This window comes from Sebastes fasciatus, chromosome 4 (assembly GCF_043250625.1).
Source record: "Sebastes fasciatus isolate fSebFas1 chromosome 4, fSebFas1.pri, whole genome shotgun sequence".
Lineage (NCBI taxonomy): Eukaryota > Metazoa > Chordata > Actinopteri > Perciformes > Sebastidae > Sebastes > Sebastes fasciatus.
The window spans coordinates 33,600,396-33,614,789 of NC_133798.1; the positions used below are offsets into that span (position 1 = coordinate 33,600,396).

General features: G+C 38.8%; 1 protein-coding gene across 2 annotated transcripts; it reads left to right on the plus strand.

Annotated features, from left to right (window-relative positions):
* The first annotated feature begins 1,466 nt into the window (after positions 1-1,466).
* Positions 1,467-11,736, plus strand: LOC141766701 (rhombotin-1-like). Of its 2 annotated transcripts, XR_012593673.1 has the most exons (6): positions 1,467-1,829; positions 2,922-3,135; positions 7,694-7,819; positions 8,135-8,243; positions 10,610-10,666; positions 11,117-11,736. XR_012593673.1 is itself a non-coding variant. In XM_074633755.1 (5 exons), exons 1-4 carry the CDS (start codon positions 1,808-1,810, stop codon positions 8,238-8,240), a joined length of 468 nt encoding a protein of 155 aa, XP_074489856.1. In that variant the 5' UTR covers positions 1,681-1,807; the 3' UTR covers positions 8,241-8,243; positions 11,117-11,256. The 2 variants fall into 2 exon arrangements, 1 of the variants encoding a protein (XP_074489856.1); XM_074633755.1 differs by lacking the exon at positions 10,610-10,666 and having other exon boundaries at positions 1,681-1,829; positions 11,117-11,256.
* Positions 11,737-14,394: the final 2,658 nt, after the last annotated feature.

Genomic DNA, 14,394 nt, shown 5'->3' on the forward strand with positions numbered 1-14,394 from the left:
CAACAAACAAAGACGTTGGCGATTGGTCAGCTACTGTAGGAACAAGCTTCCAGCAGGTCTGCACCTAAACTGAACTCTGAATGAATGAACTCCCCTGAGGAGCTTCTACTAGTGTTGTTACGTGTGTGCCGAGGCTTCGCAGCGTGTGTCGAGTAATCTAGGAAGTTTTCTGTGAAGCGCGTATCAAGGCTTGTATCATCTTAGACCAATGACGTCATTGAAGACGCCCAAAGCCGAAATTCCGTTGAGAACTTCCTGAATAAAAACAAATAATGTCTCCCATCTATCATTTTCCTTTAGTTACACAAGCACATTCACTGCCCTGTGCCCGGTTAAACCACATATCTGGAATATATGTACCTGTTCTACACTCTCTGACCAGTAGGTGGTTTCGTGTGTACATGAAGCCCAGATGAAGCATTGTGAAATGAACCCTTTTGCGAACCAATTTGCTGGAGAGCTTCAGTGCTTCATGAAGCTTCATCTCGCCATCACTATCAGTGTTGACAGATCTCGAACTTAAAAAACAAGCGACCCTACCTACCTACCACAATGTGAGGCAGAGAGGCAGCCACTTGATCACTTCATATGAATTTATTTAGGATTGCATGCATTGCTCTGACTGCTTGTTTTCCTCCGGTCTGTGAAATCTTGCAGATGCTGTTAGGAGCACCAGAGGACACCGGAGGACACCGAGGAACATGATTTTTTTCATGTACTACTGTCACGATATAGCGACCGTTTTTTAAAAATAACTTTTTTAAATCATATTTGCTCCAATTTCGCCTACTTCAGCTTTAAGTCCGTAACATAAATCATTTTGGTTAGACATTAATTGTTGATTTTTTTACCACAGAAGTGTGATAAAGGTTTCTCCAAATCCGAAATTTGATCTAAACTTTACACTATACAATAAATTCCTTCATATCAACACAGGGGTTTTTCATTGGCCCATATTATTACGCACATTTAGAGTGTATGGTTACACTCATTTAAAGCTGTAATTAGTTTTGTCACAAAGAAAAAAAAGGACACAAGTGCACAAATAAGGGATGAACACACACGTCACACACACACACACACACACACACACACACATACAATATGCTGCTGCATCTGGCCGCTGAAGAGCTGCTGCTTTGACTACAGGGCGCCCTGGAGATAATTGGTGTCCTTGGAGTTGAATAAGCTCATTCTAAAACACCTCAGGCCCGGAGCTGTCCTGGTGTGTGACTGCCTATTGAATAATTGATTCAGAGAGGGAGGAGGGCGGTTACTATCAGATCTGAGCATAATGACTTTATATAATTAGCACGCAGCGTTGAAAAAAAAAAAAAAGAAAACCCATTTGACTGTGGGAGTTTTTTTTGTAGAGAGAGAGAGGAGGAGGAGGAGGGAGCTGAGAGAGAGAGAGAGAGAGAGAGAGAGAGAGAGGAGGTTCAGTCTGAGCAGAGCAGCTCATCTGAGAGGAACAGCAGCAGTCTGCACAGACAGACATGCTTCAACACACTGACATCAGCTACAGACACACAACCTCTTGATTTGAGGACATTAGTCCTGCTGCAAGGTGATACCCGGAGACGCTGCTTTCATCCATCCGAGGAGCGTTTCTTTTTTATTATTTCTCTTTTTTTTTTTTTTTACGAGAAAGCGACTCCATGGCTGTTCCTGTCGTCTCTCTCTCTCTCTCTGGGTTTAATGAGGAGAGGAGCTGAAGTTTGAGCGTGTCACAGATCCTCTCTGTGTTTATTTGAGGGTGTTATTTTAAAGGGTCTCCTGTTGTTGGATTGTTGTTTTTCCAGAGAGGATGGTGCTGGACAAGGAGGAGAGTAAGTACAAGAGGACTGTTTCTGTTTGTGAAAGGTGTATTTCCTTTTTCTCTTGTATGCATGTAGGAAAAGGGCTGTGAAGGATTGTGTGCGACTGTGCATGAAAATAAAAGATTGCAGAAAACCGATTTTCATGTCAAACTTAGTCTGTGAAATACTTTTATTAAGATAAATCATGAAGCTGACTCCAGGAACTTGAAGTTTATGTACCCAATAATAACAACATTATATTCCTGTAGGGGATTACATTTGGCATGCATGGTGACCTAACTGGTTATCTTTTATTGCATATCATTATAATTTACTGACATTAACGATTAATCGATTAGTTGTCAACTATTTTGATAATCGATTAACTGGTAAGGATTGTGTGCATGAAAATAAAAGATTGCAGAAAACAGATTTTCATGTCAAACTTAGTCTGTGAAATACATTTATTAAGATGAATCATGAAGCTGACTCCTCCTTAACAGAAGACTATTTACAGGAACTTGAAGTTTAGACATTATAATGACAACATTATATTCTTATAGGGGATTACATTTGGCATACATGGTGCCCTAACTGGTTATCTTTTATTACATATCATTATAATTTACTGACATTAATCGATTAGTTGTCAACTATTAAATTAATCGCCAACTATTTTGATAATCGATTAACTGGTTTGAGTAATTTTTTAAGGAAAAAAAAGTAAAAATTCCCTGATTCCAGCTTCTTAAATGTGAATATTTTCTGGTTTCTTCACTCCCCTATGACAGTAAACTTAATATCTTTGAGTTGTGGACAAAACAAGACATTTGAGGACAACATCTCGGGCTTTGGGAAACACTGATCGCCAATTTTCACCATTTTATAGACCAAACAACTAATCAATTAATCAGGAAAATAATCAACAGATTAATCGACAATGAAAATAATTGTTAGTTGCAGGCCTAACTGGCATTCACTGTAGTGTCCTGTGATATCTCTATAAAACCGTCTGTATTATTGAAACCTTTGATTATTTCAATATTTGTATAACTACAGTTTGTTAATCAAGATCACCTTTCTAATGCAACCTCGTCTGTCTACCATGTTGTCTCCTGCCAGGTGTGTCCCTCGTGTCCCTCCAGTCCAGAGAGAAACCGAGGGGCTGTGCCGGCTGCAACGGGAAGATCCGGGACCGTTTCATGCTGCAGGCGTTGGACAGGTACTGGCACGAAGACTGTCTCAAGTGTGCCTGCTGTGACTGCCGCCTGGGCAGGGTGGGCTCCACCCTCTACACCCGGGCTAACCTCATCCTCTGTCGCAGGGACTACCTGAGGTGAGTCTGCTTCTTCTACAGGTGTATATCTGGACTGGGTATCTGGTATCTGACCGGGTGAATTATGCAGCTTCAGAACAAATCATCACAGCAAACACTACTGCTGCTGTTGCTGTCAAAGATGTCAAGTGCAGCGTTTGCAGTTTGTTAATAAAGTAGGAAAAGGGTGGAGGAAACTGTCAGGATAAAACTATAAACTGGGAACAGAGGTATTAACTTGAATCTGAGAGCCTCCCATTAAAAACCCAGCCCAAACTGAATAAGGAAAGTTACATGACCACAGATATAAACACGAGTGAGCAGTAAAATAAAGCATGTAGCTATCATTATAACACAAAGCAACGAAGCAGCAGTTCTCAGTTATCTTTCCAAAATGCATATGGCACTGTGACTGTGTAAACTATCTTGTCTCGACTGATTAAAACGTTGCCGAACCTTTAGGCTAATTTGGTAAAGCTTTCAGTCAAAACCTCACAGCAGGTGTGTCATGTTTCTTAGAAATACTGACAAGTCCAAGCATGTTTTTACTCAGGCTTGGATGAGCTACTTGAGGCTGTTTGTATAGTCATCATACTGGGACTCCTCACTGTATGTTAGAGTCTTCAGTGGACACATATGTTTCTGTCTTCTACCTGAAAAGGGTTTATCTCGTGTAAAGATGTGGGGTTGGCTGCAGGATTCATGTATTAAAAAGCTAAAATATTACATCCTTCTGCTCTGCTTTATCTAGTCACTGAACCTTTTTAATGAACTTTCCTGCCAATTTGACTTATTTTTTAGACAATTAACAGTGACAAAAGAAAGAAATTAAATGATTTTTATCTATTTATTTAACGTTTATATAACCAGGAAGTCCCTTGAGATTAAAATCTCTTTTTCGAGGGAGACCTGCCCAAGATAACAATTTGAATTGAGGATGAAGCTTGCACAGAGTAACTGAAAACGCACACATGAAGATTTAATAACGCAACAACACCATGCTCTTAAGGATGTTAAGGAAAGGTTCAACGTTTCATTCACTTTCTTGCCGAGGGTTAGATTATAAAAGATTGATACCACTCTCACGTTTGTACAGTAAACTGGAGCCAGCAGTCGGTTAACTTAGCTTAGCATAAAGACTGAAAACAGAGGGAAATGGCTAGCCTAGTCTTGTCTATATGTTCCAATACCCATATTACCATACTATTTAGTATGCCAGGACAAGATGTAGTATGTCCCAAAATGTCAAATGCAGTATGCAAAAAAAACAACAGGATGTCTTTACTACATCCGGTTACATTTTACAGTATGCAAGCCAGCATGCTTCTCTGGCTATTCTGACCCACAATCCTCTACACAGCGGATATATGAGCAAGAGGTTCAAGACGCAATGTTATGACGAAGCAGTATGTCCCAAATGTATGAATACTGCATGCAACAGTACGTACTTTGTAAGGGCAGCTGTACTAAAAGTAAAAAAGAAAAAGTATGTGATTTGGAACGCAGCCTGTGTTTTGGCCGGGATCAGTAACTTCCTGGAGTCTCTTAAATGAATTGTCATTTTTATGTCACATAACAGTTTAATTAGTGAGCATTAGAGGTGCTGCCAGGCAGATTTTGTTAGCTTTGGAGAGAGCCAAGCAAGCTATTTCCCTCTGTTTCCAGTCTTTTATGCTACACTAAGCTACACTAAGTTAAGCGAACAAGCGTTTTCTATTATATACTTTTTATATTATATACTATTGCTTTGAGTACATTACCACACGTCGAGGAAACACCATACTGAAGTGTCTACTTTGCTTGTCTGCCATGTAATGAGGCAGGAGGTTTATACCACTTAACACACTTCAAACACTCTTTATAAACTCTTCAGATAAAGAGAAATGTTTGAGGAATGTCTGAACCCGACCTCTCGAGTGCCTGTGAATCACAATGACTTTATGAATAAGTGTGTTTTAAATACACGTTGGATTGAAACCGTCTTTCGACCATGAATCACACAAATCTAAACCCCCCCCCGGCTCAAACGGCCCTTCTGAGAGTTATGTAGCCTTCATTTTTCTTGCCTGAAATAACGACGTCTGGTGTCAGGTCAGCAGGAGAACTCCTGATATCTCAGCCACATTGCTGAACTCATGTGTTAGTCTCATGTACAATCCAGCTGGATTTGGTTGGAGCTAAGTCTCTCATTAGCTGCGCTGCACTTAAGAGACCAAAACCCCTTTTGACAGTTAAATTGGCTAGATTGCCTCCTGTTTTCCTCATCATTGCGAGGGTGCAGACCAAAAGCCTTTGAAGAGCGGGATTAAAACCATGTGATTTCTTTTAATTGGACCATTAGTAGAGAATTAGCATTGAGCTGCGTAGCCTCGTTAAGGAGGAGGAAAAAACCCACCAGGTGCCTGCTCAGGACTCAGGCTCGTTAGATCAGAACATTCGCTTAATTAGGACTCGCTTTTGTTCCCGTGTTGGTCACTCGTTTGATGACGTTTTTTTTTCTTTCATTTGTCGTCTGAAGCTTTGGGAGACACATGCTCTCCCTCCTTTTCTGCGGATGTCGTTTTTCATAGCTGTTCCTCCCCAAACCTCCTTTTTTCTATCTGGCCTCTAATGGAATATGGAAATCAGCAGCCGGCAACTTATCTTCATGTGTGTCAGGCTCTTAGGGAGCCGTTTGTTCGCTCTTTTAGAGGTGAATGAGAGGTGAAGCAATCTGCAGCTGGTCAGCAGCACTGAGTCACACAGTATTTAAAAACAACACGGGGTTTGTTCTCAGGTAGTCTGAGGACACGAGTTCAAACGGTGTCGGATAAATCGTTAGTTTCAGGAAAAGTGTCTCAAGTTCTTGCCTGTAACGTCCTACGAGGCGAAAAACACCCATCTGGCTCGTAAAATATCTTGACATTTTCATGTGAATTTTGACATTTTCACATCAGTGAATCTCCATTTTCCTGCTCTTTATCAGCAGCTGGTATAATGCAACAGTGATCCAAGTTATATATCAGTTTATGAAAGCTTTTACGTTTGATGCTCAATGAAAAATCTCATGAAATCTGAAGCAACAGCGGAGGTTTGTTTGGAACAGATAAAAAACAAAAAAGTAGTAACCCTGCATTACGGAAGAACATTGATGGCGAACTGCATTTCTAGGCCTTTAATCACACTATATAAACCAATTACACCATTTGTTTAAAAAATGTTCTTACAGGTTTATCTATTCATTTATATATTTATTGTTTAAGCAGCTATTTTTTCCACATATATCTGGATGATTGTTAGGAGTTGAACCAGCTAGATATAAATACGTTTGTAATCCAACTTGACCAATCACGTTTGAGCGGGCTTTGGTTGCAAGCAGGTTAACAGTTCATGTGAAGAGCATAGACTGTATATAAGAAGAGGACGTAGTAACCGTGACGTCACCCATTGGTTTGTGGACTACGCTTTTGAAACCTCGAGTTCGGCATTTTGGCCGTCGCCATCTTGTTTTATTTTGCAACCAGAAGTGACACCAGAGGGTGGTGCTAAGCACAACCGAAAGCTGAATAGCAGTTTTAGGCGACAACACCGTGATTCGAACGCCTCGAAATGGGACCATAATTTACTAAATGAACATCATGCTGTATTGAAGAAGACTTGAAACTAGGGATTGAGACCATAAACTCATGTTTACAATGTTTACTGAGGTAATAAATCAAGTGAGAAGTAGGCTCATTTTCTCATGGACTTCTATACAATCAGACTTCTTTTTGCAACCAGAGGAGTCGCCCCCTGCTGGCTGTTAGAAAGAATGCAAGTTTAAGACACTTCAGCGTTGGCTTCACTTCTCAGACCCCGGAGGTTGCCCACTTGTGGAAAGCAAAAGAGGCAGAACGCATCGGCTGAAATGTAATCTCAGAATCCATCGGCTGATGATTTAGCTTGTTATTATGTGAATTCACATTCACATGCAGATAACCTGTTTATAGAGATTAGTCGTCTCTCAACTCCAACTCCATTCTTGGGTCTTAAGTAACTAATTGGACTGCAAAGAATGACCGCCCCACTGAAGAGGAAGTTTGGATATCCGTTATCCAGATATATATCCGCTGGCTAAACCAGAACCCCCAGAGGCTAAAACATCAGTGTTAATATTGGATTTTACTTTACTATACTTAAATTGAACTGCCAACGATTGCGGCTTTGCAGTTAGTTTGGCTCTAGCTTGTTGACACAGTTATCTATTATACTATGTGGCAGATATCATTGTTACAAATGTCTCTACTCCGGAATTACAACCGAGAGTCTGGTGGGAATGTTTCCTCCCGCTTGGTTGATCTTAACTATGTAAAAGAAATCCATACAATATGATGTAAGCGCTGCATCAGTAGCAGCAGCAATAATCTGTAGTTTACCACTTTAAAACAAGTGATTATTTGCAAAATGTGCATGAACAACATCTGTGACTCGGTGAACTACTTCTCAGGCTTGTCCTCCCTTTATTTCAGCGTTTTTTTTTTTCCTCTTCAGCTCTTGGCTGAAATGTATCTTAAGTGCGTCCAGACTACAGGTCTGCTTGTCGCCCTCTTTCCCTCTGCAGGCTCTTTGGGGTGACGGGGAACTGTGCAGCCTGCAGTAAGCTGATCCCTGCCTTTGAGATGGTGATGAGAGCCAGAGACAACGTCTACCATTTAGACTGCTTCGCCTGTCAGCTCTGCCGCCAGAGGTAAGATTAGGGGAGCAATTAGCCGGGGAGATCAAATTCAGTTGACTTATCTGAGAGGTGCACCAGTGAGCTCACTGGTCATTATGAGCATATCACCGATGCATTGTAATCAGAAAGGGATAAAACCTTGAGGGGGTTAAAAACTTTATATATCACTCGGATAGTTAATCAGCCGGCAATCATGCAAGATTAATGTTCTGATTATCATAGCGGTGCTCAAAATATGCCTGAAATGCTCCTCCGGGACCTCATGATTCACTTCAGCTCAAGCAAAGAACCAAAACCCACTTTCATATTTTGATATTCTCTCTGCAGATTTTGCGTGGGAGACAAGTTTTTCCTCAAGAACAACATGATCCTGTGCCAGCTGGACTACGAAGGAGGCCATCTTAATGGCAGCGCAGAGAGGCAGCCTCAATAAGAGGTAATATTGCGATGACGATGAATTACCGTCCCGGGCAGCTGCTCTGACAGTTTGAACTAAGACATGCGCTGAGATATCTGGAAGATATACAAGTGAGCTCACAAAGCTCATCCCGAATATGACCATATGTAGACATGAGGCTGCTGCTGCATTATCATCCCAAAGATATGTTGTAGCATATTATCTTTGAAAAAAGTCTTTCATTATTTATGTGACATTTAGTGCGGATGCATATGTTCAGTTTATGAAAATGGATTGATGTCTGATGACAACTTAATCAGACACATATATATATACTGTATATATAAAGTAGTCTGAGAACCAGATGTGTCTCATTCAATACTGCATTAAAGTTGAAATCCGTCTCAAAGGTCCCTTACAATCCTCTCAGTGAAATGGATAATGAGGTTCACCTTTTAAATCAGCAAAAAAGGTAAATGTCTACAGTTTAAACTGATAAAGAAGCTCTACTTAAACATGGTTTAAAGCAGGCTGTTCTCATACACTGTTCTATACCTACAAAAAGTAATGCACTGTAATTCGTATGTAATCCATGTAATCGTGCGGACAAGTGACGTACTATAAAGAGCGATAAAGTCTGCGTAGGAAAGAGATCGGGGTGGACGGGTGCACTGATCACTCCTGTTAACATTCGTAAGAAAAATAACAAACAAGAAATGGTCCAACATTGTCCCAAGATGTTAGAAGACAGAGAAAACACAACGAAAGACAAAGAAAACACAACGATTCGTTAAAAAAAGAGCTCGAAATATGCAGTTTCTTCTATGGAAATCACATTTTTCAAACAGTTGTCTCTCATTGGAAGCCACTGAGTTGTCTGCAGGTTTGAACACATCTAAAAGCTTTAAAAAGCAGACAAATAACTGCTGTGGGAGTCGGAGCTCTTCCGTTACTGAGCTCCTTGACGGGCGTGAGCAGAGAAGTTTGAAAGCAAGTGCAGCAGCAGACACCACAAAATCCACAATTATGAAGGTTTCAGGCTCTGCTTGGGTTCAGAAACATACCCAGCAGCCCAACCTATCATTATGATACTAACTACAACTACAGTTCATAAAATACACACCGCCGCAGTGCACACTTGATGCTCCCTGGAAGTGGAGACTTTTTACTTTTGGTTGGTTTTTTTAGGTCTTCCAGAGTTCATGTTGAAACCACTTTAGACTTTTGGGAGATCAATTTCCTTTTTCTACATAAAAATCTTGATGCATTTGAGGACGTGACCAAGGTTTCATTCACTTTTATTCTCTAAATGTCATTCGCTGTATATTTAGTTTGGAGTGCGTTAAAATGGGAGTCTACTTTATAAATGTGGCTAGTGAAGGTCTTCTGGCTTCCAGATGCTCTAACTCTTTCTAACTCTTCTCTCAAGACACAAATAATCTTTGTTGATGTTGGATTTTTTAATAGATTTATTTAAATTTATGTCAGACTTATAAATGTGACCACCACGGATTTTTACTTGTGTATTTTTCTTGGTTCTCGTCCTTCTTTAATCATATAGTAACTTGTCTGACATGATCTTCATACCACAGAGTTAAATGTGGATAAAAAAAGTTACATAAAAAAAGAAAAATCTGATTCTGCATCTATTTCTTTTTATCTTTTTATAAGAGTCACTATTTTGCGCCAACTACCCTGATTACACTTTTCATTTGTTGTTCATGTGGCATTAATTACATTTATACTTCATGAATAATGCACACAATGTTTGCATTATAGCACATCATTTAATATGTCAATATTTTAATTAATCAGTATTATTAATCATACTTTACATTCAAGATAGTAACTTGATTTAATCAGGCAGTCTCATTGAAATCAATGAAATAAACATTCATAGTCACCAGCAAACAAGAATATATATAGATCCAGACATCCAGCAATGAAGCAACAAATTAGAATTAATAAAAACAATCTTAAGAGTCAGATAGTAACATTTTAAAATCTCCAAGGGGAATGACTTGAATATATCTCGACGGCAGTAGTTCTTCTATTTAAAGGGCACATATCATGCTCATTTTCAGGTTCATACTTGTATTTTGGGTTTCTACTAGAACATGTTTACATGCTTTAATGTTCAAAAAACACATTATTTTTCTCATACTGTCTGTCTGAATATACCTGTATTCACCCTCTGTCTGAAACGCTCCGTTTCAGCGCCTGTCTCTTTAAAAAGCCCAGTCTGCTCTGATTGGCTGGTGAGAAAAATATGGTGCACCTTTGCAAAGGTAGTTCTCAAACTGTGGGTGATATATTCTACTGAGCCAAATCTGAATGGTTTGTTGAATCACATGTTTTCCGATCTCGGCAGCCACAAAAAACTGACTGGTTGTCTTATTTCACAGTTTGTTGGTTGGTAGGAACTCCAGATACCCAAATGTATGAGCACAAGCACTGAAAAAGTGAGTTTTTCATGATATGTCCCCTTTAAAAGGTATTCAGTGCTGTAGTTCTGCCAAGATTATTGCATACATATAAGCTAAATAGAGATTTTCCAAACACAGATACGGTTGTTAAATGCAGTTTACTTCACATGTCTTGGGTTACTATTAAAGTTACAACCTATCTAAGACCTTTGCATATAAAACTGTCATATTTTGAGCATTATATTGCCTTTATATTATAATTTAATAATAAAAAAGTATTTAGTTTGTCTTTCCAAAAGAGAAAATATGTTTTTCTATTGAAAGTGTCCTTGTAGCAAATTGCATATCCATTTATTCATAATGTAAACCACAATTTATTATACCTTTTCTGTTATTATACCACAATTAATGGACACATAAAACTGATCATATGTTTTTTATTGAACCTGGAGCTGTTTTATATTTTCTTTTTCTCTCTTTCTGCAGAAGAGAACAGGACGTCTGTGAGCCAGTTGGACTCTGAAACTCACAGCAGCCGAGTCGTCGTCTTCATCAGCTTCCTGTTTCAGACTGTGTGGAAACACTGATGGGACACGTTTCCCATGATTGAACTCTTTATTACAGAGCTGCTTGGAAACTATCCTGAAAACGAACATTTCTGATCAGATGGACCAGAGATCAACCAGGAAGTGAACATGGAAACTATCAGGAGGATATTTATGGTTCTGCCCTTTTTCTTTTTTTTCTCCGTTCAACAAATAATTTGAAGAGTCTGTTCACCAAACTAGAAATACTAGATGGATGTAGGGGAGCCAATCAGGCCACACATAGCATCAAGCTAGTCATCCATCACAGAAAATACTAAGTTGTCAAATTGTTCTGGCAGTCTCTGAACTGTCCTCTGTGGTGAACCCCGCCCCTCTGGCATGTAGGAAACCGCAAAACAAACTGAAACATATTCACTGTTTAAATACAGTTCAACGACGGAGGAGGATCGACTGCTGCGACCGAACTGAGAGGCGCTTCAAACCCTCCGTAGTTTTGTTTTCACTCTGATCTCAAGCTGATTTTTTTTTCTTGACTAATTAAACTGAATTTTAATTTCAGTTTGTGGGCTCATTATTTATGTACTGAGATGACTGAAAGAAAATCAGTGGGGGAACGCATCAGACACCAAGGAGAGGAAGTCATTTAAGGATCCCCTTCACACGTTTTAGAAGATATATAAAAATACTTTAAATAGTAATTTGTCTGATATGGTTTTTCAACAACAAAAACGCTGAATAAAGTACTTACAATGAAGAAAAAGTGCTGCACTGGGTCAAGAAACTTACTGTGCGTTCCAATACCCATACTACCATACTATTTAGTATGCCAGAAAATGCAGTATAGTAGTTAAAAATATACCAGGATGTCCTTCTACATCCCGTCAGTATGTAAACCAGCATGCTTTTCTGGCTATTTTGACCTATGTATGAGCAAAAGGGTCAAAGATCAAGGCTCAATGTATGTCCCAATTGTATGAATACTGCATGAAACAATATGTACTTTGTAAGGGCAGCTGCTGGACTAAAAGTGATAGGAAAAAGTGCGATTTGGAACGCAGCCCTGGTGTTGGTAATATTGGAGTAAAAAAATCTGGTGCTCTTTAAGGATGGGGCAAGTGGGCCGAGTAAGAATAAAATGAGAATAAAAAACGATGACTATCCAGCTTACTTTTAGTGGAAGTCAATGGTATTGGTTGGCAGTCTGAAAAGCTTTCTGATTATACGTTTAAAGTCCTTTATTGATACATGGGTAACCAACGCGTCTCGACTCAACAAGTCTTCATCATGCAGGGTAGAAAGTGCGATGAGGACAGGTGTTCAAATTAAAACTCATCAAGAAGTCATGTTAATGCTGCCCACTGAAAGAGACCACTTACAAGACATGACAAGGAAAATAACAAAGTAAATGCAAACATGTATTGTGACTAACTCAAACATAGACTGGTAAAACAACAAAACAAGATATTAAAACACAAATTAACAAATTTAAGTCAGAGACAGTTAAAATAACAAATGACAAAATATGTGCTAACATATAAAGTGTGGAATGTAACAAGTACATTTACTCAAGACCTGTACTTATTACAATAGTACAGATTTGAAGGACTTTATTTGAGTATTTCTATGCCACTTTCATCTTCTACTCCACCTCAGATGGAAATATTGTAGTTTTTACTCCAGTACATTTATCTGACAGCTTCAGTTACTTTGCAAATTGAGATTTTTGCACACACAACAAACAAAGAGCTAATACAATATGATGTTTTGTTATTAATTACCTGAAGGAATATACAAGTAACATCTAAAATGATGTACTATTAGTTGGACAAAACAAGCATTGTGAAGGTGTCACTTTGGGCTCTGGGTAATTGTGAAAAAATATTTCTCATTATTTTCCGAATTCTTAAAAAACAAACAATCGGTTAATGGAGAAAATAATAATAATATCTCTGAAACCATTAACACTTCTATCCACTGTATTTATCAAGTGTACCAAACTGAATGCACATTTACTACTTTACTTTGGTCTCTAAGTTACATTATTTTTCCAATTGCCTCTCCACATTGACACACGTGAAAACACTTTTAGATTATGAGTTCTCTTACTAATCAGATTTAGAGCACTAAAGGCCACAGGTAAACATTTGGTTCGGACAAAAAAGGAGGCCAATATCTGCTAGACTTTTGTTGTTTGAGGAGGATTTAAACATTTTGAGAAAACACAAACAAACATAACTTTTCTCCCTCATTTGTATTGATGGTGTGTTATGTTCGGAATACATATCCTTACTTTACATATTTCGATACCTGTGTGCGTCTATGTTTACTACATGTGGCCAAGACTTAGTTTTGCAATTGCCAAGACACAAAAACTGGTACAACGAAACCACTAACTCATGAAGCCTTTCAGGTACGCTAAACCATGAGCACGTTGTCTGCTTTACACTAAGTTTTTAAACATACTTTTTGCAAATAACTACACACGGTTATCTACATTAAACACATCATTCACAACTAAAAGCCTGCGTGTGTTGTTTGTTAAACACTGCTACTGAATGTGTGTTGTTTGTTAAACACTGCTACTGAAATACCTACACTCAATTATCATTCACCTGCACACAGAATGCACCTATGAAAACACCTGTAAGCAATTAGATCACCTAGTAATCAGAGCATGAACACTATAAATAGGATTCTCTTTGTGTGCACAACAATGGAGGCCAATTTTGGAGAGAGATTAATTGTGTCTGATTACTATTATGAGTAATAATGAGAATAAACAAATGGGTTTGTTTGTGCATTGCATTTGTGTTCATGGTCTATATTTACAGCACGTTTCCAATGAAAATGCCAAAGATAATAATGAAAGCACGTCAGTGTGCAGTTGGCATGTGGAAAGAGCAGTTTATTTGGTGTGTGTGTAAAGTGTGTGATGCAAAAATATACCATTTATAGAAGAGTTTACAATCAATCGGCACGATCTTGAGAAGGCAATTCACGCCTTTATTAGCTTGAGACTTGATTATTGTGATTCACTGTATGTTGGTCTCAACCAGTCTTCCCTCGCCCACCTCCAACTGGTGCAAAATGCTGCTGCTGGCCTTTTTAACTAACACTTCCAGACGAGAACACATTACCCACTATACTTTACTCACTCCATTGGCTTCCAGTTCGCTTTAGAATCAATTTTAAGCTCTTGATGTTTGTTTTTAAAGC